The following is a 25,862-nucleotide window of genomic DNA, read 5'->3' as shown; positions in this document are numbered from 1 at the left end:
AAAAACAAACAAACAAACAAAAAAAACACACTTGAGGTGCATCACCGAGGACAATGGACGTAAACGAGTCCTGCCTCAATAGACTCTGCTTTCTCAAGAGAGTCACTCATTTCACAAGTTAAACCACTACTAATAAAGCCCCATCCCCTTCAAAAATTAGCAATTCAGTCCATTTCAGAGAAAGAAATACTAGGTCCAAGTTCATTTCAGTGACAGCATTTTCTGCGAGTTTTACGCCTTGTACCATAATGTGCTTATTAGAAGCTCCTAAGTGAAGATTTTGAAATGTATATTCCCAAGCTGGGGCATAAGAAAGGATACGTAGAATGACAGGAGGTCTGCAGCGGAGGGGTTAGAAAGTTACCCCCCAATGTACACACAGCTCCAAGTAACAACGTCTCAGGTGTGGTAGAGGAATGGGGGACACAGCCTGTGTCTGTCTGGCCTGTTCAGTACTCCGGCAGAGGCCCTGCAGACGTTCCCCAAGGTGTCCCACTCTGTGCCCTGAAAACCACCATCTGGTCAGTGTTCAGCCTTCTGGCCAGCAGGACAAGAAGCTTCACGCAGGGTGGAATCAGGCTACAGGATTTGAGAAGGTGTTCACCGGCAGTGCTTCCCCTGGTGAATCAACCCCCACAGATGTCAAACAGGGCCGGCGAGTGAGACGCGGCCGGGAATGTGCAGGGTGTAGGCAGGGCTTTTAGCCCTAGAGACAGTCACAGCTCTGGCGCAGGCGCTGTGACCAAAACTGGAGAGAATAAGCAGTTGTTGGGAACAGGCTGGCCTTTTCTGAAAACAGAGGTCTTCCTCTGGTTCATCCTGTGACAAATATTTGTTGATTACCTACTATCTGCCAGGTCCTGTGCTGGCATCTGACATACCCAGCTGAACAAGCCATACAGGCCTTCTTGATGCTTATGTTCAAACTGGGAGAAAACAACAAAGAGCGACGTAACAAAGGAAGACAATGTCTGACAGTCAAAGGACATGGACCCCGGCCAGCTTCCTGAGGGTCTAACTCAAGGTTGGGTGAAACTTTAAGAATGCAGAGGAGATAACAGCCGACCGGCTCTTTGGCAATGAGAAGTATATAATAACATATTAACTGTGTGGGACAGTGTGAACCGGCACAAGAAAAGTTACAGAAGACAGCAAAATTATGTATTTTTTTTTCTTGAGACGGAGTCTTGCTCTGTCACCCAGGCCAGAGTCCAATGGTGCGGCTCACTGCAATCTCCACCTCCAGGTTCAAATGATTCTCCTGCCTCAGCCTCCTGAGTAGCTGGGATTACAGGCCAGCTAATTTTTGTATTTTTAGTAGAGATGGGGTTTTGCCATGTTGTCCAGGCTGGTCTCAAACTCCTGATCTTAGGTGATTCACCTGCCTCGGCCTCCCATAGTGCTGGGATTACAAGTGTGAGCCACCACGCCCAGCCGATAGCAAAACTTGTTGGCTGAGGTCACCAGGGCAATTTTTAGGGAAGAACTGGCATTTCTGGGATAGAGCTAGGCATTTGAATGGGCAGGAAGAATAGAGCAGGGGAGCTCAAGTGGACGTGCCAGGTGTGTGAGTGGTGGTCTTCCGTGACCACCAACAGGAGGCACACCTGGATGACAACAGCTGCTACCGTAATTCACCAGAGGACGGCAGCAGCCCCTGACATGAACGCCCACCTCCAGTCTGGCCCTCTTCCAATCCATTCTGCCAGCTTCAGCTAGACCACAGCCTTCCTGTGGTTAAAAACCTTCATGGCTCCCAACTGTTCTCACAAGTAGTCTGAATTCCTTAACAGGATTTACAAGGCCCCTGGGGACCTGGCCTCTGGAGACTCTCTCAAGCATGGCTGTGCGCTAGGGTCCTCACCTCCCCTTCGCCCCATGAACACTTCCCTGCTGAACCACCTGAGTTCTGCCAATGTGCCCTGCTTCCCTTGTCCTGCTAGGCTTTCTCAAATGCCTCTTCCTCTGCCTGAGACATCCTTCCTTCCACCTGATCCCCTGCTGCCTGCCAACAACTACTCACCCTGTAGGTAGGTCTCTATTTAAACAGTGTCTGCCTACCAAGGACATTCCTGACTCACCGTGCTCCCCAACTAGACAGTGGGAATGGAGTCTGGAGCACCCTGAAGGCCTGGAACAACTTAGACTTGACATAGTGGGTGCCTAGGACCCATTATGTATGACATGGTGAAGATGGAATTTTGAGAAAATCAACATGGCAATACTGTACCCCAAGCTCTAACACTGTCCGTGCTGCCTCGGCCAAAACTTGAACACATCAAGAGTAGGTAAGCATCTGTCTACCTGCCATGTATCCATTCCCCACCTTCTTTGGGTAATAACCCCTGATTCTCCCATGGGAACCACCCCTTTTTCTCACTGTCTGTCCACTAGCTTGAGTGGAGCTCATCCCACCCTTGCTCCAGGGAAGGCAATATGAAGGAGGATTGGCCAATCAAAGCCCCACACACCTTTGGCCATAGTGACAGCTCAGGGGTGGCATAAGACCTCGTTGGTCCAGGGATATTCAGTTCTGGACTTCTGCTGGCAATATTAAGAAAAGAAGCTCTCTTTTTCCCCAGGAGTGCTAAGCTGATATGACGTAAGCCTGCAGCCTGCCTGAGAACAACACCAACAGGAAGAAGGCAGAGCTGAGAGATGGAAAGAGGCTGGTTTCTGATGGCTCCAAACACCTGGATTCAGCCATGGTTTGGCCAGGACAGACCATTCGGTGACAGGAGCTATTCAACCCATTTGGGGCTTAAGGCATTTCTAGCTGGCTTTCTGTCACCTGTAACCAAAAATCTTGACCCTCACACAAAGGGGACCAGAATGAAGGCCACGACACAAAAACAACCAAGTTCTACCAGCTGTAGACGTGCAGTCCCTGGTAAATATGATATTTCAGTAGGAATCAAATGATGCCATCACTCAGGCTTCTGCTTGGTGCTAGACATTTGTCAGTCAATGTCACAGCCTTGCCACTAGTCTGGGCAATAAAGCACCCATGGTGTGTAGGAAATAACCTCTCGACTACTTCAGTCTACCAGAGCTACATCACTAAAAACGGTAGACAGAGACCACAGGTATGAAGTTTCCTACCATTCAGCAAACGTAAAACCCTAACAGAAAAATTCCTTTCCAGTTTGCAAGCTGGGAGTGTTACAAAGAATACGGTAGTTAAAATGGGTTTCCAGCTCTCTGTGCTATCTTCTCAATCTTTCTGTAAATCTCAAACTGCTACAAAAAAGTAAAGTCTATTAAAAAAAGAAGTTTCCACATGTCTTGTTTTTTAAAAAAAAAATCAAATTCTTTTTACTATCTTAAACTTTTCATCTCCACCCATACTGCCCTAAGGCAAGGCAAGAGTGTATCAGGAACTGTCACTTGTCACTGGTAGGTTGACCAGTTTACACTAGTTTGCTCAGGACTTTCCCAGTTTTACCACTGAAGGTCTCATGTCCAGGGAAACCCCTTAGCCCAGGCAAGCCAGGACGGTTGGTCATCTGAAGTGTCACATAAATTCCAAGCCCCTTTCTACTTCTAGCCTGTTTCCCACAACTACCAGCCCCCACCTGGACACGCCACAAAACCTCCAGGGTCCAGGTCACAGTGCTCTGCCTCCCGTACCTGCTGCCCTCCATGGAGGCTTCTGCTCGTTCTTGGTGGCTGCACTGGTGTCTCCTCCTGAAAGCTCCCAGGAAGGGTTCCCACAGAACCCTGGATCCATGGCAATGCCAGCACTTGTCACACTGTACAGTCACTGTACAGTCACTGGCTCTACAGCTGTCTCCCCCACCAGCCTGCAAACGCCCTCAGGGAATGAGCTGTTCTGTACCCAAGACCCAAGATGTTTACTAACAGAGCCAAATGCAGAGTGGCACAAGCCCCAGGGCAGGTAACGGCTGTTTATGGCCCTATTTCCAAGTCACTAGGGGATCTTCTCACCCCCCCACCAATACACAAATCAGAGGTTCTTGCAGCTGTACTATGGACTAAGCTGATCTGCCTAATTCAGGGCAGGCAACTCGGGTTTCCAAAGAAGCATCCAACAGACATGTGATCCAAACAATGAACCCAGGCAGTTCCCAGGATACAGCAAAGGAACCAGGGACCGTTTACCATTCCCTGCTGGCTGGCTGGCAAAGATGCTCCATTGGCGATGAGACTCAACCAAGCCAAAAGTGTCCTCAAACAGACTTATTGAGAAGTTCTATTCAGAAAGACAGTATAATGAGCACAAGCTCTGGAGTCAAATCCTGGCTGTGCTATTCTTCAGCTGCTGTCACACTGGGGCAAGTCACTGAAGCCCCCTGAACCTTAGTTTACACTTCTGTAAAATGGAAACAATGGTTCCTGTAACTCACAGATTTGTGAGGACTAATGGAAATAACACACAGGAAGTCTTTCGCAAGTATCTGGTACAGAATAAAGCATGTGATAAATTGATAAATTAAGGTAATTTAAAAGCGCTAGAGTCAGGCAGAGTTAGGTGAGAGCCTGCAGGTGCCTGAACGCTGGCAGAAGGCCCAACCTCCTCTGGATAACTCCCCTCCCTTCGTAAGCCACTCCGCCCACTCAATAAATTCCTGAAATCCTTCAACCACTCCCTTTCCCGCCCAGCTGCCCTCCCATTTGAGATTCCTGCCTCCCTATCCACCCCATCCTGGTCCGGGGCCTCTTTCCCCCTCTTGTCTTCTCTTACCAGCTCCCAAAGTGCCCCTCACCACACAGTGAACCCTCCTGCTCCCCAATCTTCAAGATTCACAAACGCTTACTAAATGCTGCTCCATGCTAGAAAGGTCACAGCTGAGAATTGTGGCCCTGCCACTCCCTCTACCCCACTCCCCGGGACACATGAGACGTCCTATCTAATTCCCTCCCACCAATCCTTTCCACAGGCCCCATCTCCCTTCCACTGTTTCCCACCATATCCCTAGCCCTATCCTTCTTCCTCCCCATTAATAGTCTCAGGATCTCCCTCTGGAAACCTGCCTATTTCCTGACACTGAAGGTTTGTCCACTCCCCTCTTCAGCCTCCCCACCATTTTCCTCCCTGAAGTCATTCCCTTCACTGAGAGCTCCATTTTTCATCATTCTCCACACCTGCCCCCAAATCCCGAGTCTTGGCCTGCATGCTCTTCACCTGTCCCCAGTTCAATCATTCATTTTTTCCCTCTTTAAAGAAGCAGTGCTAGATGCTGGGAATACAACTGTGAATAAACCAAGAAGTCTCTGCTCTCCTGAAAGTGCCAGTTTATTTGGAGACAGAAAAGAAGTAAATATAAACAGAATGATGGCAGAGAGTGGAGAAGCGCTCAATGAAAGCAAGAGAAAGAAAGATGTGATGGATAGGAATTGGGATGGGGGAGCATGTTAGGTAGGGTGGTCTGGGAAGCCTTGCGGAGCTGATAATAAACACGGCTATCACTATTGGCCACCTACTATGTAACTACTGGGTCAGTCACTTTCTATTTCCATTACAATGTTCACGATTCCCATTTGCAGATGGGGATCTAGAGGCTCAGAGAGGTGAAGTAATTTGCCCAAGGTCACACAGCCAGTGGTGGTGTCAGGACTTGAAGACAGGTGTGGCTGCAAAGCCAGACTCTTAATTTCTGTGCACTCCTGCTTCCCAAGACCCTGTTTGCCACTTGTCCTCTCCCAGAGCTATAGAGTCATTTCCATCTCAGAGGTATCTATTTTTCATCATCCTCCCCACTCGCCCCAAAATCCTGGGTCTCAGCTTGCATGCCCCCAGCTTAGACTCCCCTCGGAAAATAATCCATTTTTTAATAATAACGCCATTTAGCGAGCAATTGTACGTGTTCTGAGCTTAACGTTCATTCTCTTATACAACCAACCCTCAACACAATGGCAAGAAGCAGGTGCTGTCACTCTACTCATTTTACAAGTGGGGAACCTGAGGCCTAAGTTCACACAGCTAAATTCGTACCCAGATCCGCCCGACTCCAGGACCCAGACATTTGACCCCTAAGCTGTCCGCTTTAAGAAGTACCCCGCCAGCAAACTTGGTGGACACTGTCAAGAACAAAGTCTGCGTCCATAAACTGAAATCGCATCCTCTCGCTTTACAGGTGGGGATATTGAGACTCTGAAAAACGAAGTGACTTGTCCAAGGTCACACAGCCAAGAACGACCGGGTCGGGGTTCGAACCCAGGCACCCTGACTCCTGAGCCCTCGCTCTTAATCCCCACACGGGCTTCCCCGGGCGCCCCTCTCCGCCGCTCTCACGCCTCCCAGAGCCCCGACCCGGAGCTCGGCGCCCCAGTCCCCCTGTCCAGCCCCGCGGCTTCCCGCTACGCCCCCCACACACTCACTTGAGGTGGTCCAAGGAGTGGATGTTGCGGGAAGACTTGCCATGGCCCCCGCCCACCCAGCTCCGCGAGCGGCCAAACATGTCGGCGGCCCCGACCAGTCTCTCGTCTCACGGCGTCATGCCCAAGCGGCCGAGCGGCCCAAGGCCCGTGGCGGCAGCACAGGCGGAGGAGGCGGCGGCAGCGGAGGTGGTAGAGGAACCGCCGGCCACCTTCCTCCCCGGCCCACAGCCCCGCACTGACATTCAGCCGGAACCGGCCGTTCGACCGCCGCGCTTTACGGCCGCCACCGCGTGGGGCGCTGGGAAATGCAGTTCACCCGCGAGGCCTTAGACGAAGGGACTCCGCGAACGGACTACAAGGCCCGGCGTGCATCGCGCAACAGCGGGCCTGCAGCCATCCAGAAGAGGCGGAGCGAGAGGAGGAGCGACCATAGAATCGTCCGGAGGGGTGGGAATGGGAAGCTTTGTGGGCAGTCCCAAAGAGGGAATCGGCAAAGATGGGTCAAGGAAGGTCTCCGCAGTAGTAGCAATTATTAGCTTTATAGTAAGAATAGTATTGTATGGTGTATATTATGCAAAGCCACTGTCCTAAGGGCTTTACATATTAAGGTATTTAATTTTTACAACCAGCCTATGAGTAGGGTACTATTATCAAACCTATTTTATCATTACAGAAACGAAGTCACAGAGAGGTTGACTTGTTCAAGGTCATGCAGTTAATAAGTGGCAAAACCAGGGTTCATATCCACGCACGCACCCTTATTTTCATTTCCTTTATAAACCAAAACTGAACTAAATAGGTAACAACCTTATTTGTCCTGACAGCCTTTTTCTTTTTCCACTTCAATTAAATGTGTGTGTGTGTGTGTGTGTGTGTGTGTGTGTGTGTGCGCGCGCGCTGGAAAAGCCTGGAAGCAACAATGTACCAGACTGAACATCTTGTACCATCTTGTACTTTCAGAGGATTCCTCTGGTCTTCACCCAGAATCCATGCGATTTCCCAAACTACCACGTTAAAATGAAAAACAAAACACCCAACTTTCTACATGATCCAGAATATATCTAATTTCTCCCCTGGATTAGAAGTGCTAAGTTCACTGTGGGCAAGACGTCTCAGGTTTACCATCCGTTCATTCAGTCAGTCACTTCTGTATAGCAAAGTTATTTAAGGTCTACTGTGTTCCATTAACTCTGCTTAACAAAGAATTGGGCCAGAATGTTTTCCCCAGTGCCTAGCACAGGTTTGGCACGTAGTAGGTGTTTAACAAATATTGGTAGAGTGCATGAATGAGTGAAGGTTTGTTTCACCTTCAGCAGCTGGAGAAATGGATAACCATGGAGGGTTAATGGTTTGCCCTGTTATTCACAGAGAGGGGGCAAGACAAAGTCATGCAGCAAAAAAGAACAGGCTCTGGCCTCCAAAGAAAGCCACCCAGGCTCAGAAATGGAGGATCCCTGGGCTCGTATTTTTCATCTGCAAAAAGTATGCACATACATATAATACATACAGACTGCCTTGTCTGCCTCCAATTAAGCAATGCATGTAAAATACTCCGCTTAGTGTAGCCCGAGATTGAAAGCTTTCTTCAACTGCTTTGGAAGGCTCTGTGAACGAGATCATATTTTCCTGAAAGACGTGCAATGGTTACCGAAGAGCAGGCGAACCAGTGAGTGGGAGAGACTCACTTTTCTGTGTACTTCACGGTTGTTTGAATGTTTAGCCATACGTATGATCGCTTTTCAACATGATTTACAAAGTAAAAAGAAACAAAATGCAACCTTATAGTTGAAGACCCGAACCACCTCGGAATCTCTTTATTGAGGTGTTCGTTAACTCTAGGATGCAGGTTCCCTGGTGGGCAGGCCTTCCAGCAACCAGAGTTTGTAGAAGCGAAGGGGACATCGGTTGATCCCCACCATGAAAACTGGTGCTTTGGGGATGTCCAAGATTTTCGGGGCAACCGTCTGTCGCCCCTCCCCGACCCCGCCTCCTTTTAAAGGAGAGATGGAGTCCCATAGAGGCATGCAGCAAGGTGCATAAGAAGCCCGCGGTTTCCTTCGGCTTTTGCGGCTTTAGCGTTCTGTCTAGGTTTGAAATGTGTTCAGCCTCTTTGCCCTCCCCCTATTCGATACGCAGAGCGAATCCGATTTGAGATCCGAACGCAGACCCGAACCAAGAAAGCAACTCAGAGGCCAGCGCCCCGAGGGGCGGAGCGAAGGGGGTACCCGCCCTCTGGCGGCAGAGGCCAATCAGCGCGGGCGTTGAGCCGGCCAATCAGAGCGGGCAGGGGGAGGCCTGCCAATGAGCGCGGGGCCGCTTGGGAGGCGGAGCTCGGAGCGTGGCCGGGAGGGCTACGCGGCTGCTGCAGCCATGGGCTCTGGGCCTGCGGGGGAGCGGAGGGGGCGCGAGGACCGGCCGGACCTGGCGGGAGAGACGGCTGCAGGGACCCGCCCTAGACGCTGAGCCGCGGTGGGGTCCCCGCCAGGGAGGCACCTCAAGGGAGCCGGGCAGCCGCCGGCCACTTCAGGGGGTCCGCCTCGCCTCCGGGGCAGTCGAGAGGGCCTTGGGGGGCACATCTGGGGGTGCGGTGACCCGCCCGGCGCGTTTTGGGGGTCGGGGCGCATTTGGCAGGGGGCACCTGGAGCCCGACGCCGCCTCTGTCGAGCCCCGGGGCGCCCCTGGATGGCTGCGCTGTGCCCTCGCCGGCCGCCCGGGCGCCGCAGCGGCTGAGCTCGCGGGGATCGCCGGGCCGCCGCCGCCCTCGCCACCCGCTGCATGCTCGGCGCCCGGGTCGCGGCCCACCTGGACGCACTGGGCCCCCTGGTCCCCTACGTGCCGCCGCCGCTGCTGCCCTCTATGTTCTACGTGGGCCTGTTCTTCGTCAATGTGCTGATCCTGTACTACGCCTTTCTCATGGAGTACATCGTCCTCAACGTGGGCCTCGTCTTCCTGCCCGAGGACATGGACCAGGCGCTCGTGGACCTCGGCGTGCTCTCAGACCCCGGCTCGGGCCTCTACGATGCTGACTCGGAGCTCGACGTCTTTGATGGGTACTTGGAATAGGGTCTCGACTGCCATTCCCCTCTTCCCTCCACGATCCGCAATCCACTCCCTGGACCACCGCCCAGATCATGCCGCCGCTGCTGGTTGGGGGCACAATCTGGACAGGGATGGGACCCCAGGAGGAGGCCCTCCCCTGCCTCCGAGACCTGTAAGTGCCCTCTATGAACTGGATGAGGGCGGGTTGGGGCGCTGGCAAGGGAGAGGGAGGCATCCCCAGGCCAGATACACACCCCTCCCCCAGGCTTCTGCTCTGTCCACCTCCTCCAGGTCTCACTGGATGCCAGGAATGGCCAGACCCCTCTTAAGCCCTTTCTTGGGGCTGGAAAGCTTCCCCCAGCAAAGGGGACAGTTGGTGAAAAGCAAGGGGACCCTGAGACTAAGTCATGTTTGGGGTAGTCCTGTGACTTCCCCCCCAAAGCTTATGGAAAAAGCCCTCTCACCCAAATCCATTTGAGGCAGAGCTGTCAGCTCCTCCTCCCTTCCTCATCCTGGCTTGATGATGACCTTGGCTTTTGGAGGATTCTCAGTCGTCCTAGAAGGATAAAGATTTAGGGGTGTCAGAAGACATAGGTAGCCAGGCATGAATCACCTTTGTTCTGTGGCTCTTGGGGGACTGGGTGGGGATTAAATGCAGGGGCTCCAGGCCAAGGCTGTGAGAGGAGAAATCTCAGGCAAAGAACCCTGTGCTTCCTTTTGGCCTTGAGTTTGCTGCTATTTTGGAGTCAGGTTTCAGGGTGCCCCAGCTCATCTGTTCTGCAGTTCAGAGCTGCAGGGGCTGCCAGTTTTGTAGGCTACCTACACAGAACAGGCAGGCAGGGAGCTGGTGCTAGAGTTCGCTTTGTCTGCAGGATTTGCAGGCACTCACGGGGCTCTTCGGTCCTTGGGAGAAGGGACCACAGGGTCATTGCACTGAGATAGTCAAGTCCTGTCTGGGGCTGCAACGATGCAGCTTTGCACCCAGCATCCAGCCCACTGTGTATGTGAGAGGTAGGGAAATGAAGGTCCAGGGTGAAGGAAGACTTGGTCATCATCACCCAGCAAGGAAGAGAGGCAGGTGGACTCAATTCGTTAAAACACATGAGCCAGACAAGCTGTCAGGCAGCCGCCAGGTCTGATGAGAGTCACAGGGCAGGCAGGAACTCCTTGGCTCAGCCCCTGTGGCTGGACAGCACTGGAGTGTCACTGGGCACAGGGCCTACATGGCAATGAAGAGGGGATGCTGAGATGGTGGGCAAGGGCTCCTTTAGGAAAATAGACACTAATGCCACTCACCCGAGTCCACCCCTCTCCTGCATTGCCTGGCTTTGCCAAGACGACCATAGGCAGAGGGTGTCTTAGTTCAGTCTGCTATAACAGAACACCATAGGCTGGGGATTTAAACATTTATTTCTTACTGTTTTTCTAAAGGCACTAATCCCATCCATGGAGGCTTCCCGGTTATGACCTAATCACCTCCCGAAGGCCTGACTCCCCCCCAGTACCATCATATTCGGATCAGGGTTTCAACATAGAGTTTGAGGGAATACCAACATTCATTCTGTTGCAGATGGTGATACAGGGTGGGGTAAGGCCTACTGGCAGCATAGCTGGGGGCAGAGGGCTCCGCTAGGGGGACCACAGTGAGATTTCTTTGAGGAAAGCTTCAGTTGAGCTCAGTAAGATCTTAGCAGGAGCCAAGTGCCACGGGGAGCGTGTACCAGCTGCTCTGCACACCTCCCCTACCTGCCTGCCTGCCAGCCAGCCAGCCATCTGTTCTTACGGAGAAAATGCTTGTTTGTTCAATACTGTGCCTGATGAGTGAACCCAGTGAGCAAGACAGACCCAGCCTTGGCCCTTTGGCACTTGGTGAGGAAGGCTAGTAGGAACCCAAACAAGAGAATCCAATTTTTTCAGAGCTGTGAAGGCATGCAAGAAAGACATGAGCCTGCCTGTTGTGTTCACTGGCGTGTCCTCAGCACTCAGAACTGTGCCTGGCATCCAGTAGGTACTCTCTGCAGGTGTAGCCGTTGAGTGAGGCAGAAGTGAAACAGTAGAATAGAGAGAGTTGGTTTTTCCATCAACCAAAAGGAGGCCCACGTGGCTGGAGAGGTTGGTGAGGTGGGCGAGGGCCATACCATGAAGGACCTGGAAGGCCATAGCCAAGAGCAGTGGAAAGCCATTGGAAGGTTCTAGACGGGAGCTGACACAGTCCCATTCCCATTTTGCAAAGATGACTTTGGCAATTGTGGACAGAATGAGCTGAGGGGGAAGAGGGGAAGCAGGGACACCCCCTCCGAGGCTGTTAGTTGTCCAGGCCAGAGGTGACAGAGACTTGGATGAGGTGAGTTTAGTGAAGATGGAGAAACACGAACAGACTGAGAACAACTCTCAGAAGTAGCACCTATGGAATCCATTCAGAATCTGTCCCGAGCGTTGATTACATCACGCTCCTGGTTCTAGCCCTTTGCGTATGCACTCACTCATTCAACAGACTTTGACCCTGCCTGCTCTTCTGCCAGGCCGTGTGCTGAGGCCCTGCGATCCCAAGATAAATCCCTGTCTCCAAGCCAAGCACTTGACTTTGAAGCAGTATAACTTGGTGAAGAACGTCTTATTTTATCTCCTTACCACATCAACAGAAACACTTCCCCTTCCAAATGAAAACATTGGCATATTCTGAACTAAAAACTGAATCCCAAATGCTTCGACATATTTTACAGCAAACGCTGTTTAAGCAGAAACACCAGGAAGTATCTCTCAGGGACACCCTTGCAAAACTCTTAGGGTGTCAGGGCCTGACCCTGGGAAGCGGGGCGGCCTGGAGAAGTGGTGGAAGCCATGCACAGCCTTCCCTCCTCGCCACCCTCAAATCCAAGCTGAGGAGGCCTGGTCCCCCAAGTGCTGAGAAAGCTCAGAACCCCGGGGTATGAGAGGGGTGGTTAGCAGCAGGGAGGCTGGCAGGAAAGATCTTAAGATGATCTGACCCAGCCTCCTCTCCAGGTCCCTTTCCATAATCAGAGGAACGCTGGCAGTCAGTCCTGCTCTCTCTCAGTTGTTCTCCTCTGGTCACATGTGTTCCCCACATGCCAATCCAGGAAACGGTGACAAAGGGCGTGGGGCATGTCAGGCAGTAGGGCCCAGGATGAATCTCAAGATGAACAGGTGCATCCACTTTTGCTCCCTCTTTTTTTTTCTCTCTTACGTGTGGACCTAATTAATTCAGTTCCTCAAACACTTGCTGAGCACCTACTTGAGGAGGCAGTATTAGGATCATGGTTAAGAACCAGGTCCTGGGTTCACATCCCAGGGTAGCTGTGACCTTGGGCATGCTGCTTACCCTCCCTGTGCTTGAGTTTTGTCTTCTAGAAAATGGAAATAATGAAAATCTACCTGATTGTGAGGATCAAGTGAGACATACATAAAGCCCTTAGACCTCCTTGAATATAGTAAGAGATGTATTAATATTAACCACTCATATTCATAGTCAGATGGAATGAAGAGCGTGTTACACCCATGCCCTTGCGAATGTACAAACCTGCACCTATACTCGTGCATGAATATTTATATCCCATGAGCAAAAGAGGATCAGCTCCCTGCGTGCCAGGGAGGTCCAGGTCTAGCCTGGCTCGGGGAGACTTCCCACTCAGCCTTCCCAGCCCCAGGACCCTCAGGAGAACTTTCTTGCTGCCCTGTGATCCCCAGGACACCAGAACCCTGGAGAGCCGGCTCTGTGGTTTTCCTAGAGTGTTAATTGTTGCCCAGGAGCAGGGAATGGGGAATCAGGAGCTCCCTTCTTCCCAGGAGAAAGGGCTACAGTGGCTGAGCTAGAAGCCAGGGAGAGTCCTCATGTCCCAGTCCCAGTAGTTCTGGTGCAGAGGCAGCTCAGCCAGATTATTCGTCCCGGTTCCTAATGAAAGTGAAAGCCTCCGGTTCCTGCCAGCCCTCTCTTGGCACACAGCGAGCTGAAAATGCAGAGACTAGAGAACATTGCTGCCAGAGTCGGCTTGTCCTGACGCAGCTCAGATTTGGAGCTGAGGGTTATCAGACTCATTCATCTATCTTATTCCAGGGTTTCCTAGGCTTCAGTTGTCTCCCAACTGGGAGCCACAGCTGCTTCTTCCTAACCGGGTCCCTCTTTGCGGATCTGTGGCCTGTGCTATCAGCAGAACCCCTGGGCTGGACATGTACTTGTCCAGCTCAGAAACCCAAACCTGGACCAGGTGTGGTGGCTCACTCCCCGCAATCCCAGCACTTTGGGAGGCCAAGACAGGTGGATCACAAGGTTAGGAGATCGAGACCATCCTGGCCAGCATGGTGAAACCCCATCTCTACTGAAAATACAAAAATTAGCTGGGCATGGTGGCACACATCTGTAATTCCAGCTACTCGGGAGGCTGAGGCAGGAGAATCTCTTGAACCCGGGAGGCGGAGGTTGCAGTGAGCCGACATCACACTACTGCACTCCAGCCTGGCAACAGAGTGAGCCTCTGTCTCAAAAAATAAAAAAAGAAACCCAAACCTTCTGCAGGGACACAGTCAAAGTTGAGTTATGGGAGATTGCACAAGCAGGGGGCTGGTGGATGCAGGAAACCAGGGGTCTGTGGCTGTCATCCAAGCAAGAGACAGACAACAGTGACCCAGGGAGGCAGGTAAACCCCTAGGCCTGGCCACCTCTCCAGCTCTGCTCCTGACATGAGGCTCACCCATAAGGTCCTTGGCCACAGGGTTCATTGGTGCCAGCTGCGTCTTCGGACAGGAGAAAACCCCAGTATGTGTCTCAAGTCTCAAGACAGTGAGATGTCAGGGGCCCTACTCTCAGCCCTGAGTTATACAAACTAGAGATTTCAGCCAAAAACAGACAGGGTCTACCCTGCTTACAGCTCTTGTGTCTGTTTTGCTGAACTAAGAAAGTGAGGGCTCCTCTCAATTTGGATATTCATATTTCTGGTTTATCTGATAGCTTTCCTCCCAGAACTACTTTTTGTTTTGAGACAGAGTTTCAATCTGTCGCCCAGGCTGGAGTGCAGTGACACAATCTCAGGTCACCGCAACCTCCGCCTCCGCCTCCCAGGTCAAGCGATTCTCCTGCCTCAGCTTCCCGAGTAGCTGGGATTACAGGCGCTCGCTACCATGCCCAGCTAATTTTTGTATTTTTAGTAGAGACAGGGTTTCACCATGTTGGTCAGGCTGGTCTCAAACTCCTGACCTCAAGTGATCCGCCCACCTTGGCCTCCCAGAGTGCTGGAATTACATGTGTGAGCCATGACGCCCAGCCCTCCTCCCAGAACTTCTGAAAGCATAGTCTGCTTTTGGGAAACAAGATCACAATAAAAGTGGCAGACATCTTTATCCCTGTCTCACAAATAAACAGAGGCACAGAATGGGGAAGTGGAGGCCAAAAGTAACAAAGCCAAGTAAGACTGCCAGCCCAGTTCCCTGACCACAGTGCCGAGGTTTGAGGGGCGCCTCCAGTGAGGGCTCCCATCCCTGACCTTTGAACCCAGCTCATAGCTTCTGCCAGGCCTGTATCATACACAATCCTGCTCCTTTTTCCTGAATTTTAAGAAACAAAAAAACAAAAGCTCTGTTATGAAATAATTTCACACTTACAGAAAAGTTGCAAGAGCACAAATTCACCAGTTGCAGCAATTAGCACTTTGATCGTGTACATGTGTGCTCTTTCCCTCTGTTTGTACAGACATGCCTCTGTATATGCACACTTGTGTATATGTGTGATTTTCAGAAGCATTTGAAAATGGGCTCATTATGTTCCTTTACTCCTAAATAATTCAGTGTTTATTTCCTTAGAACAAGGACAAATTTGCATAACCACAGTAGGACTGTCAAAATCAGCATATCTAATATTGATATGATATAGAATCCTATGACCAATCTCATCTACAACTTTATTCAGATTTTATGGAGGCTGAGATGGAAGGATCACATGAGTTTGAGACCAACCTGGGTAACATAATGAGACCCCGTCTCTACAAAAAGTTAAAAAAAAAAAAAAAAGCCAGGTATGGTGATACACGCCCAAAGTCCCAGCTACTTGGGAGGCTCAGGCAGGAGGATCACTTGAGTGCAGGAGTTCAAGGCTGCAGTGAGTTATTGTGCCATTGCACTCCAGCCTGGGCAACTGCGTGAGACCCTATCTCAAAAAAAAAAAAAAAATTTGTCCCAATAGTGTCCCTTAACAATAAAAAGCGGAAAGTTGAGGTCCAGGATGCAATCCCAGATCGGCTTTTACATTAATCTCGAGTCTTCTTCTGTCTGGATCAGCTCCTCAGTCTGTCTTTATTTCTCGTGACATTGACATATTACAAGATTACAAGGCTGGTGTTTTGTAAACTCTCTCTCAGTTTGGGTTTGTCTGATGGTTATACCCTCGAGATTAGATTCCAATGGGTCATTCTTGGTAGGAATATTGCAGAAGTGAGTGTGTGTCCTCAGTGGATCTTATCGAGAGGCACATAACGCCTGTCCCCTTTCCAGCAATGTTAACTTTGATCCCTTGGTAATGGTGGTGTCTGCCAGGTCTTTTCACTGTAAGGTTACTATTATTCTGTTTATAATTTGCAGTTTAAGATTAAATGCACTAGGTTTAGTGCTTCACATAAAACTACTTTTTTATGTGAATTTATTTAAAAAAGAATGTTTATGTCACTAAAGAGAAAACCATCATCACTTGGCATGGCTAAAAACAGTAACTGCCAAAGTCATTAACTTTTGGCCAGATACCAAAGCCAGCTAAAGACACAGGGCCTTGGCCTGCTCTCTCTTTGTTAAAAAGAGATTAACAATTGTCAGGTGATAAACATAAGATGCACTTGCACCAAACTGAACTTTCTCCTCTAAGTAATCATAAGGATTGACCAAGAACGGAAAAGCGAATCGCTTGCTCACTATGTGTGATTCCTTGCTACTTAGGGTCACCTCCATGTACCCTCTAAAACTGTTGCTTACATGCTTTGCATTTGGACACATTTTGATTTAAATCCCACCAACGCCTCCGACTTCATCTCCCTAAGCCTCGGTTTCCTGTAAAACAGGGATAATAGTAGGGTTTGTGCGAATTAGATTGGGATAGTGAATGATGTATAGTCAGTGCTTGCTTAATGAGTGATGTGGTCAGTGTCAGTGGTGTGTCAGACCTGGAAGGAGCTCTATCCCAAGAAGCCTTCCCCCTTTCCTTGGGTGCCCTTGCTCCTGAGGACTGGTTACCAAGGAGGGTGTGTCTGTTTTGGCAACCTTTGAAGCAGCCCAAGGGCAGTGATAATTGGTACCCAGTGAGTCCCCAGGTGTTGCTGGTGTCCTCACAGCTGCCATTCCAGGCCCCAGCTTGGAGTGGCTGGGAATTCCCCCCAGGTTAAGGCTTCATTCCTGGGAGTCCCTCCTAGCAAGGGGCTTGGCTGCGTGGTTAAAAATAACTGCCACTCCCACATCTCCATCGCTTCCCCCAAGCTCACCCTGTGAAGCCACCAAGGCAGGTTTCCATTAGACAAGGAGGGAAACAGGCTTGCGGAAGGTCGATGACTCACCCCAGATACCATCTATGAGGTAGCAGTGCTGGGCTCCAGGCCACCCTGTCATGGTGCTTCCCCGAGAGAGGTGCTCTGCTGGAGGCGTCCCCAGGAAGCAGTGAATATACAGCAGCAGATCAGATCAGCTTTCAGGGCCACTGACACCCCCTTGAGCATCTGCTACTTTGCCCTTTTTTTCTTTTTTTCTTTTTCTTTTTCTTTTTTTTTTTTGAGACGGAGTCTTGCTCTTGTTGCCCAGGCTGGGGTGCAATGGCTCGATCTTGGCTCATTGCAACCTCCACCTCCCTGGTTCAAGCGATTCTCCTGCCTCAGCCTCCTGAATAGCTGGTATTACAGGTACCCACTACCATGCCCAGCAAATTTGTATTTTTCGTAGAAACAGGGTTTCACCATGTTGGCCAGGCTGCTCTCAAACTCCTGACCTTGTGATCCGCCCTCCTTGGCCTCTCACAGTGCTGGGATTACAGGCCTGAGCTACCGTGCCTGGCCTACTTTGCACTTTTAACTGGCACCAGGCCCAGTTCTGTAGGTCAAGGGTATCAAGCTAGAATTTATGGTTTCATTTTCATTGTGATTTTAGCATTGCCTTCTGTGTATGCTAAATTCTACTGTTTTGGGTGTTATATGGTGACACAAATGATCTTTTTTAAAAACTGGAGTTGAAAAAGTGCATTGATTTAAAATACTAAGTGAATAGTAGTCCGGTTGGTTCTTGGATGTGGCAGGATTGGAGGAAGGGACTGGGCGAGTGCTGCCTTTTCAGAGGCCTCATGGAGTCTTGGGTGTGACCAGCTGGAGGCATGTGGTGGACCAGGCATCTTCATGAAGGCCGCTGTTGATCAGCTTTGGCAGCCAACATGCAAATCACAAGCCAGGTTTGAGAAAGTGGTCTTCATTTCTCTGTGACATTGGCTTTCCGCAGGGACATGGACCTGTGCGAAGACAGGCAGCTTCTCTTTGCTATCTGTCTCCTTCCAGCCACCAGGAGATGGCCAGACCCCAGCCATGCCTTCATCCTGAGATGAGATAGAAACCTTCCTGCCACTTAGCCTGTCACCAGGGTGGAGGATCAGAATGGCTGGGTGAGCAGGGGAGGGTGACATCTGTCTTTAGCCACTTTAAGTGATTGTTTGGTACATGGAGAGAGGAATGAGCAGTGGGTTTCTAGAGGGCAAGGTCTTTGGAGGAGGAAAAGCGCTGCGACTTTCAGAAGGCCCCCAGCCTTGAGAAGGTTCCCTGCTGGTATTGGTTTCTCCCGGGGAACAGGTGGGGCTAAGGAGGGAAGGAACCACTGTGTCCTGACACCTCATGTGTGCTGGGCATTGCCAGGTAGTCCACGGACACAAACAGCTCAATGCAGTGGGCATTGTCCCCTTTTCCAGATGAGGAAACCAGACCAGAGAGAGTGGGTGACTTGTCTGAGGTCACACAGCCAGGAAGGGGCAGAAACACAATCAGCACAGACAGGCTGAATCCAGACCTCACGCCATCTGCCCTGAGGAGCAGGACAGCTGGCAGCTGAACTCCAGGAAAGAATCCCCTTCTACCACTTTCAGAGCCTTGCCCACCAGTGCCTGTAAAATGTTGGGGCCATTTTCTCACTTAAGCCACCTCCTGAATCAGGCAGTTTCTCTGCAGAGATATTGAGCTGAGATATTGCTTCAGAAAGTAGATCTGGTACCCGACTGTCATTCTGACTACAGAAACCAGCCAGCCAGCCATGTCCTCTGTCCAGCTCTGGGGGATGGCCTGGAATAAAAGCTTACAGTTTCAGAAAGGGGGGAAAAAAATCTAGTGGCTGATAACTTGTCTGCTGTGCTCTAATGATGTCAGAAGGTTGGAGAACCCGCTGCCCTGGGTTCTATAAGCTGCAGCTCTGGGGCGTTTTTCAGCCTGGGGCTCTTGATGCCTTAGAGCGAGCTTGTCCAACCCACAGTGCGGCCTGCAGGCCACATACATCTCAGGGCAGTTTGACTGTGGCCCAACACAGATTCATAAACTTACTTAAAACATTATGAGATTTTAGCCTAGCTAACATGGTGAAACCCCATCTCCACTAAAAATACATAAATTAGCCGGGCATGGTGGTGTCCGCCTGTAGTCCCAGCTACTCAGGAGGCTGGGGCAGGAGAATTGCTTGAGCCTGGAACTGCAGTGAGCCAAGATCACGCCACCGCACTCCAGGCTGGGTGACAAAGCAAGTCCCTGTCTCAAAAAAAAGAAGTTACAAGGTTTTGTTTTTTTGTTGTTGTTTGTGTGTGTGTGTGTGTGCGTGTTTCTTTTTAGCTTATCAGCTAGCTATCATTAGTGTATTTTATGTGTGGCCCAAGAGAGTTCTTCCATTGTGTCCCAGGGAAGTCAAAAGATTGGATAATCCTGCCTTAGAGAAAAGGGATGGGCCAGGTGCAGTGACTCACACCTATAAACCCAGCACTTTGGGAAGCCGAGGCGCGTGGATCACGAGGCCAGGAGATTGAGATCATCCTGGCTAACATGGTGAAACCCTGTCTTTACTGAAAATACAAAAAGTTAGCTGGGCGTGGTAGCGTATGCCTATAGTCCCAGCTACTTAGGAGGCTGAGGCCAGAGAATCACTCCAACCCCAAACCCTGGAGGTGGAGATTGCAGTGAGCCAAGATTGCACCAGTGTACTCCAGCCTGGGCAGCAGAGCCAGACTCCATCTCAAAAAAAAAAAGAGAGAGAGAGAAAAGTGATGACCCTGAGGTGCTGTGAGGAGTTTCAGCTTTGGGGTCAGGCCACAGGGGTTCAAATCCTGGCTCTGCCATGTAGGAGCTGTGTGGCCTTGCACAACTTGCTTAACCTCTCGGAGCTCCACGTGAAATGCAAGGATGAGGGTCCTACTTGGCCCCACCTCCTAATGTTGTTTTTGAGGACTAAGTGAGCTAAGACATGAGTTAGAGCAGCACAAGCTGAACAGGAAGTAAATCCTTCATAAATGTCAGGTGTTGTCACGATTTTCATTCAGAGTTTCCCAAGGCTGCTATCGCAAGACACAGGAGCAAATGGTTAATGTCTAATAGCCAAAGTGGGTGACAGATGAAAATCGAACTGTGTCCCAGGACATCCTCCAGCCCTAGATACAGAAACCTGGGATCATATCCCTGTCCTCAACTCACTGTGACTTTAGGCAGAGGTCACCACCCTGTCTGGGCCCGTTCAGTCTCTGCTGTGGAATGGGTGGGACCAGTTGGATCAAAGTCCTCAGACCTCATACAATACTGTCAGCAGCTTTTGCCGTATCTGCCCGTTACCTGAACTATTAAGAGTTTTCTTTAAATTGGCTCCTTTTAGAGTGAAATATTTTGAAAAGATAAACTTTTTTTTTTTTTTTTTTTTTTTTTTTGAGACAGTCTCACTCTGTTGCCCAGGCTGGAGTGCAATGGCACAATCTGTACTCACTGCAACCTCTGCCTCCCCCAGCTCAAGTCATTCTCCTGCCTCAGCCTCCCAAGTAGCTGGGAATACAGGCACCCCCCACCATGCCCGGCTAATTTTGTATTTTTTTCAGTAGAGACGGGGTTTTGCCATGTTGGCAGGCTGGTCTCGAGCTCCTGACCTCAAGTGATCCGCCCGCCTTAGCGTCCCGAAGTGCTGGGATTACAGGCGTGAGCCACTTTGAAAAGAGAAACTATATTACTACCAGAAATGGAAATCTGACATCACTTGGTATAAATGGAAGGTGACCGTACAGATAAACACAATGAAAACAGACCAGTGTTAGTCAATGCCACGTGTAGCCCGTTCACAGAAAAACGCAGCTGCAGCCAGACTAGCACCTGGCTGGGACTGTCGGGGATGCTGTTTGCGGTCACAGGATTAGGAGAGGAGTGAGGTCCTTACCGAGTGAGTCCATCTTCTCTGTTTTTTTCTTTTTGAAACAGGGTCTCTGTCATCCAGGCTGGGTGCAGGGGCACAGTCATAGTTCACTGCAGCCTTGAACTGCTGGGCTCAAGTGGTCCTCCCACCTCAGCCTTCCAAGTAGCTGAGACTACAGGTGTGCACCACCATGCCTCGCTAATTTTTAATTTTTTTATAGAGACAGAGTCTCGCTGTGTTGCCCAGTCAGGTCTCAAACTCCTGGCCTCAAACGATCCTCCCACCTCGGCCTCCCAAAATGCCGGGATTGTAAGCATGAACCGCTCTATCTGGCTGATTCCATGTTTGCGAACACCCGGTCCACACAAGTCTGAGTTGGGCTCAAGGGTGACGGCAGTCCTTGGCGAGCTCTGCAGTGAGCATCTGTGCAGCTGAATCTGAATAAAAGATTCTGCTCTGGGTTCCTGGCCAGCAGGTATCTCGGGAGCAGCCTGGTGGAGGGCAGCTATGGGGAGACATTAGCTCTGCCTGCACTTCCAGCCTGGGGACCAAGTGGGCTCTGGAGTCAGAGAAGGGCCTTAGCAAAGAAGGGCAGGTCGACCTGCCCGGAAGAGCGAGTGGAGGGAATGGGTCGAGGCACCCACAGCCTCTGTTAAGGGCTCCGGAAGTGGTAGCTGCCCTCGTTTGCACTGTTCCCATCGTTATTACCAAGCCACTGCCAGCTGTGTCTCTCATAGCAGTGCATCTTTAGCCAGGTCACTTGGCTTCTCTGAACTTCAGTTTCTTATCCTATACAATGATAAGAACCTCAGTTTATTATCATATAAGATTCATAGGTCTCAATGGAAACAGTTCTGCTCCTTTTGGTCAACCTTGGAAATAGGATAGGAGGGCATTTTTAGTTGTTAGAGTGGCAAGGGCTGCTACCGGCTTTTAGTTGCCTGGAGCCAGGGATGCTGGTAAATATTCAGTGCTCAGAACAGCCACCCCATGTCCAGGAATTGTCCTACCCCAAATGTCAGCAGCACCCTGTCAAACAATACATGTCACACGTGTAACATACAAGTTGTGCGAGACGTTCAGTGAAGTTTGCGGAAGGGATAGTCTGAGCTGGCTAAGATGAGGCTCGGAATTGGAGCAGGGCTGGAGGGGCTGCAGAGCGGTTGGGCATGGGCACCCAGCTGGGAACACAGAGAAGGCAGTGGGAAAGGGGGACCTTCCAGGGGGCCAGGCCTGGGAGGAAGAGCCAAGGGGAGCTGCTGAGTAGCTTGGCTGTGGCCAGTGCCTTTCTGTAGGTGGCAAAGCATTTTTGAGCAAGGTCGGAGGTGCTGCCAAGCCCTGCCCACTACCCAGCGCTGGCTCAGCTGGCCCAGAGCTGCAAGTCAGCCCTCAGACCCCGCGTGACTCCTGAGCCGGCTGCACCAGCATCCCCCTTCCTCTCCCTTGTGAAATTGCACTGGTTCTCCAGCCCAGGGTCTCTGAGAAATTCGGCAAATTCATTACAAAGAGTTTTAATAAAAATTGCAGAGACATTTCCAGCCTGAGTCTGGGGCTCCCAGTGGTTCCCCAAATGTGAGGGATGGAGGAAGACTTCCTGCCCCACTGCAAGTCTCCTGAGCCTGGTGGATTGGTCCCTGTCCCCAGCCAACCTGGTGACAGGGTGGGGCTTCCATGCTAGTAACCCCCTTTTTTTCTTCTTGTTAGGCCTTCTCCCCTCAAAAGCTTCGTGCCAACAGAGAGGTTCCTTTTCAGACCCAGGAGGGTAGAACACAGATTGGGACTGACTGCTGAGGTTGGGAAGGCCTCTGCTCCCACAGAAGGGGGAAGGCAAGGGGTGTCCCAAGACCTCATCGGCCTGCAGCATCACACCGACGGCCTGGCCTTGGCTTCTGATTATTTGCAACTGCGATGGATGTTTACAGGAACCCAGCCAGAGTTTGCCTCCCTGCACTTCACCCCGGAGCGCACCTGCTTCCCCCACTTCACCTTCAGAGAGGACACTTCAAACTGTGGACACACGCAGAAGCGACTCCCAGCTCCATTTGATGTGAGTTGAGCCTTCAGGCCAGCTGGGTTTAGCCCAAGGCTGGTCTTAGATGCAGACTGTTTCAGGGAGTGACTCAGAAGAAAAAGAAGCCGAGGAAGCTGTCGGGGGGGTGCTGAGGGTGGGATTCTCGCTTCTTCATTTCAGGTTACTCGTTCTTCAGCAAGTTGGCAAAACAAGTTCCTCATGCTGGGGAGTGCCACGTGACTCCCCTGGCTGGAAATGCTTTTCTGAAAGCATGAGTGTTGTGCCTACTTAATTCTGATAAACCTGTTTAAGCAATACTTAGGAGGCTGACTTCTTTGGATTAAACAAAAATGTATGCAACTCCAACCCCTGGGGCCCTGCCTTTTTTTTTTTTTTTTTTAAACTTTGAGATTCGGGAAAGGAGTTTTAGGCAGAACCGTGTGATTGACAAACAGCAGAAGATCAGGGCCTCCCAAGTTGGAGATCCTGCAGGGTTCGGAGAGGCTGCCCCAGCTGGGCTGACGTCAGAGTCCCAGGCTGGCCCTCTGCCCCGGTCCTCAAGCCAGGGACAGCATTTGGGGTGTGGTGGGAAAAGCCTGAAGGCCAAGCTGGAAACAGGGCCTGAATCCCGTGGAAGTGGGAGCGGGTATCCCCTGTGCCAGGCACATGGTAGACCTTCATTAAAGATAGCAGGGAAGGGCTTGGCATGGTGGCTCACACCTGTAATTCCAGCACTTTGGGAGGCCGAAGTAGGCAGATCACTTGAGGTCAAGAGTTTGAGACCAGCCTGGCCAATATGGCGAAAACCCATCTCTACTAAAAATACAAAAAATTAGCCAGGTGTGGTGGCACACACCTGTACTCCCAGCTACTCAGGAGGCTGAGGCAGAATTGCTTGAACCGGGGAGGCAGAGATTGCAATAATCGGAGATCACACCACTGTACTCTAGCCTGGGCAACAGAGCAAGACTCTGTCTCACAAAAAAAAAAGGAAGGACTAAATGAATGAGTGGAATTGGGTCAGCTTTCAGTTCGGTGGAATACTAGCAGTAGTTCTCTCGAGTTTGCAGAGTACTTGATTTTCAAAGCACCTTCACATACACACCACGTGAAGCAGGTTACAAATGATTAGTCCCATTCTACAGGTGAGGAGACTGAGGTGTGGGGGAGTACAGGCACCCTGGAACTCTGGGGGAAGACAATTATAGCACCACTTGCCGTCATGTGATTCTAAATAAAGAAGCGAGCCGGGCATGGTGGCTCACCCTTGTAATCCCACACTCTGGGAGGCCAAGGCGGGTGGAACACCTGAGGTCGGGAGTTCGAGACCAGCCTGGCTAACATGGTGAAACCCCGTTTCTACTAAAAATACAAAATTAGCTGAGCATGGTGGCAGGGGCCGGTAATCCCAGCTGCTCAGGAGGCTGAGGCAGGAGAGTAGCTTGAACATGGGAGGCAGAGGTTGCGGTGAGCGGAAGTTGCGCCATTGCACTCCAGCTTATGTGACAGAGCGAGACTCCATCTCAAAAAATAAAGAAAAGGGAAAAGCTACAAAATCTGAAAAGAAGACATTTGAGAGGCCCAAGGAAAAAGTGAGCATGAGCCGGGCGCGGTGGCTCACGCCTGTAATCCCAGCACTTTGGGAGGCCGAGGCGGGTGGATCACCAGGTCAAGAGATCGAGACCATCCTGGTCAACATGGTGGAACCCCGTCTCTACTAAAAATACAAAAAATTAGCTGGGCATGGTGGCGCATGCCTGTAATCCCAGCTACTCAGGAGGCTGAGGCAGGAGAATTGCCTGAACCCAGGAGGCGGAGGTTGCGGTGAGCCGAGATCGCGCCATTGCACTCCAGCCTGGGCAACAAGAGCGAAACTCCGACTCAAAAAAAGAAAAGAAAAAAAAAAAAACAAAAAGTGAGCGTGAAGAGGGAGGCGTGCATGGAGAGAGAGGTGTAAGAGGAAAAGTGAGCCTTTGGAAGGTACGCAAATTTAAAAGCCACTGGACATGGATTTCACCATCATGCCTGATTCCTCTGAGCAGTGCTTCACCACGTGAAATACGGGGCTCAGGGGGCACTTCCAGCACACCGTGCCTGTGCCTGCAGAGAGGTCCTCCTAAGAAGTCAGAAGTGCATTCCTTTATAGGAGTGTGACTCTAAGTATCACTTAGATCTGTGACATGGGACAGTAATTTATTCATATCTTATGATGACTTTGTGTTAACTACAAAAAGGTGCCCCTCTGGGTTAAAAGGCTCCACACCAGGACTCCCAGCTTGGCAAGCAGAACCCAGACTGTTTTGCAGCCCCCATGTCCCCCCTCGTCCAGGTGCCTTTGTGCAGTGTCCAGACTGGCCAACCTCACCTGGCAGCCCTGTCCAAAGAGATTTTCTAATTTGCTAAAATATAAGACTCACCAGGGCAGGAACATCTTATTCACGACTGCACTCAGTACATATTTGTAGAATTAATAAAGCAAAGTTAGGTGAGGAGTATTTGTTCATTCTATGTGTACTGAGCACCTATTATACACAGGTGCCTTGCTGGGTGCAGAGGGCACAGCAGTGTACAAAGCAAGCTGTTTCTCACCCTCCTGGAGCTCATGTCCCAGGACAAGAGCAGACGATACCTAAATAAGTGAAACAGATAAACTAGTGATGGGTCAGAGTGGGGTAAGTCCTGGAGGGTGAGAAGTCGGCCATACAGAGACCTGGGAGGAACATTCCAGGCAGAGGCAAGAACGAAACACAGATGTGTGTAATAATGACAGCCAACATGTAATTGAGCTCCAGTTCTCAACGTTTTAGCTCACCACACCTTCACATAATCCCATAAAGAAGGTACCATGATTATGCCCATTTTACAAATGAGGAGACTGAGGCACAGAGAACCAGCTTGCAAATGTGAGTGGTAAGCTGAGCGTTGAGCCCAGGCAACCTCGTTGTAGAGTCTCTGCCGCTTGCCCCTAGATTATCATCCCTCTCGAGCAGGAGTTTAGCACGGTGCCTGGCACGCAGTCATCACAATTGCTAATGCTTACTGAGTGTTTCCAATTTCCCTTGTACTGTGGTAAGTGCTATCAGCT

At 50.8% G+C, this 25,862-nt stretch overlaps 2 protein-coding genes across 9 annotated transcripts in view; one reads left to right on the top strand and one right to left on the bottom strand.

The window, feature by feature from the left end:
• Positions 1-6,655, bottom strand: part of CLEC16A (C-type lectin domain containing 16A) — a 226,635-nt gene extending 219,980 nt beyond the window's left edge. For 4 of the 7 annotated variants that reach the window (XM_017539972.1, XM_037742517.1, XM_017539971.1 and 1 more), the window contains exon 1: positions 6,343-6,655. In XM_017539972.1, coding sequence (XP_017395461.1) covers positions 6,343-6,422 — 80 coding nt within the window. In that variant the 5' untranslated portion in view covers positions 6,423-6,655. The remainder of the gene's footprint in view (positions 1-6,342) is intronic. The other 3 variants (XM_037742516.1, XM_017539973.2, XM_017539969.2) reach the window with 2 other exon arrangements.
• Positions 6,656-8,129: 1,474 nt separating this feature from the next.
• DEXI (Dexi homolog) lies at positions 8,130-23,143 on the top strand. 2 transcript variants are annotated; one of them, XM_017539968.2, is made up of 2 exons: positions 8,130-9,553; positions 22,471-23,143. In XM_017539968.2, exon 1 carries the CDS (start codon positions 9,118-9,120, stop codon positions 9,403-9,405), a length of 288 nt encoding a protein of 95 aa, XP_017395457.1. In that variant the 5' UTR covers positions 8,130-9,117; the 3' UTR covers positions 9,406-9,553; positions 22,471-23,143. The 2 variants fall into 2 exon arrangements, with proteins under 2 accessions (XP_017395457.1, XP_017395456.1); XM_017539967.2 differs by having other exon boundaries at positions 9,461-9,553.
• Positions 23,144-25,862: the final 2,719 nt, after the last annotated feature.

Source organism: Cebus imitator, unplaced genomic scaffold (genome assembly GCF_001604975.1).
Source record: "Cebus imitator isolate Cc_AM_T3 unplaced genomic scaffold, Cebus_imitator-1.0 Scaffold122, whole genome shotgun sequence".
Lineage (NCBI taxonomy): Eukaryota > Metazoa > Chordata > Mammalia > Primates > Cebidae > Cebus > Cebus imitator.
The sequence above is the reverse complement of the archived record's forward strand: the minus strand, read 5'-3'. Positions and strand labels throughout refer to the sequence as shown.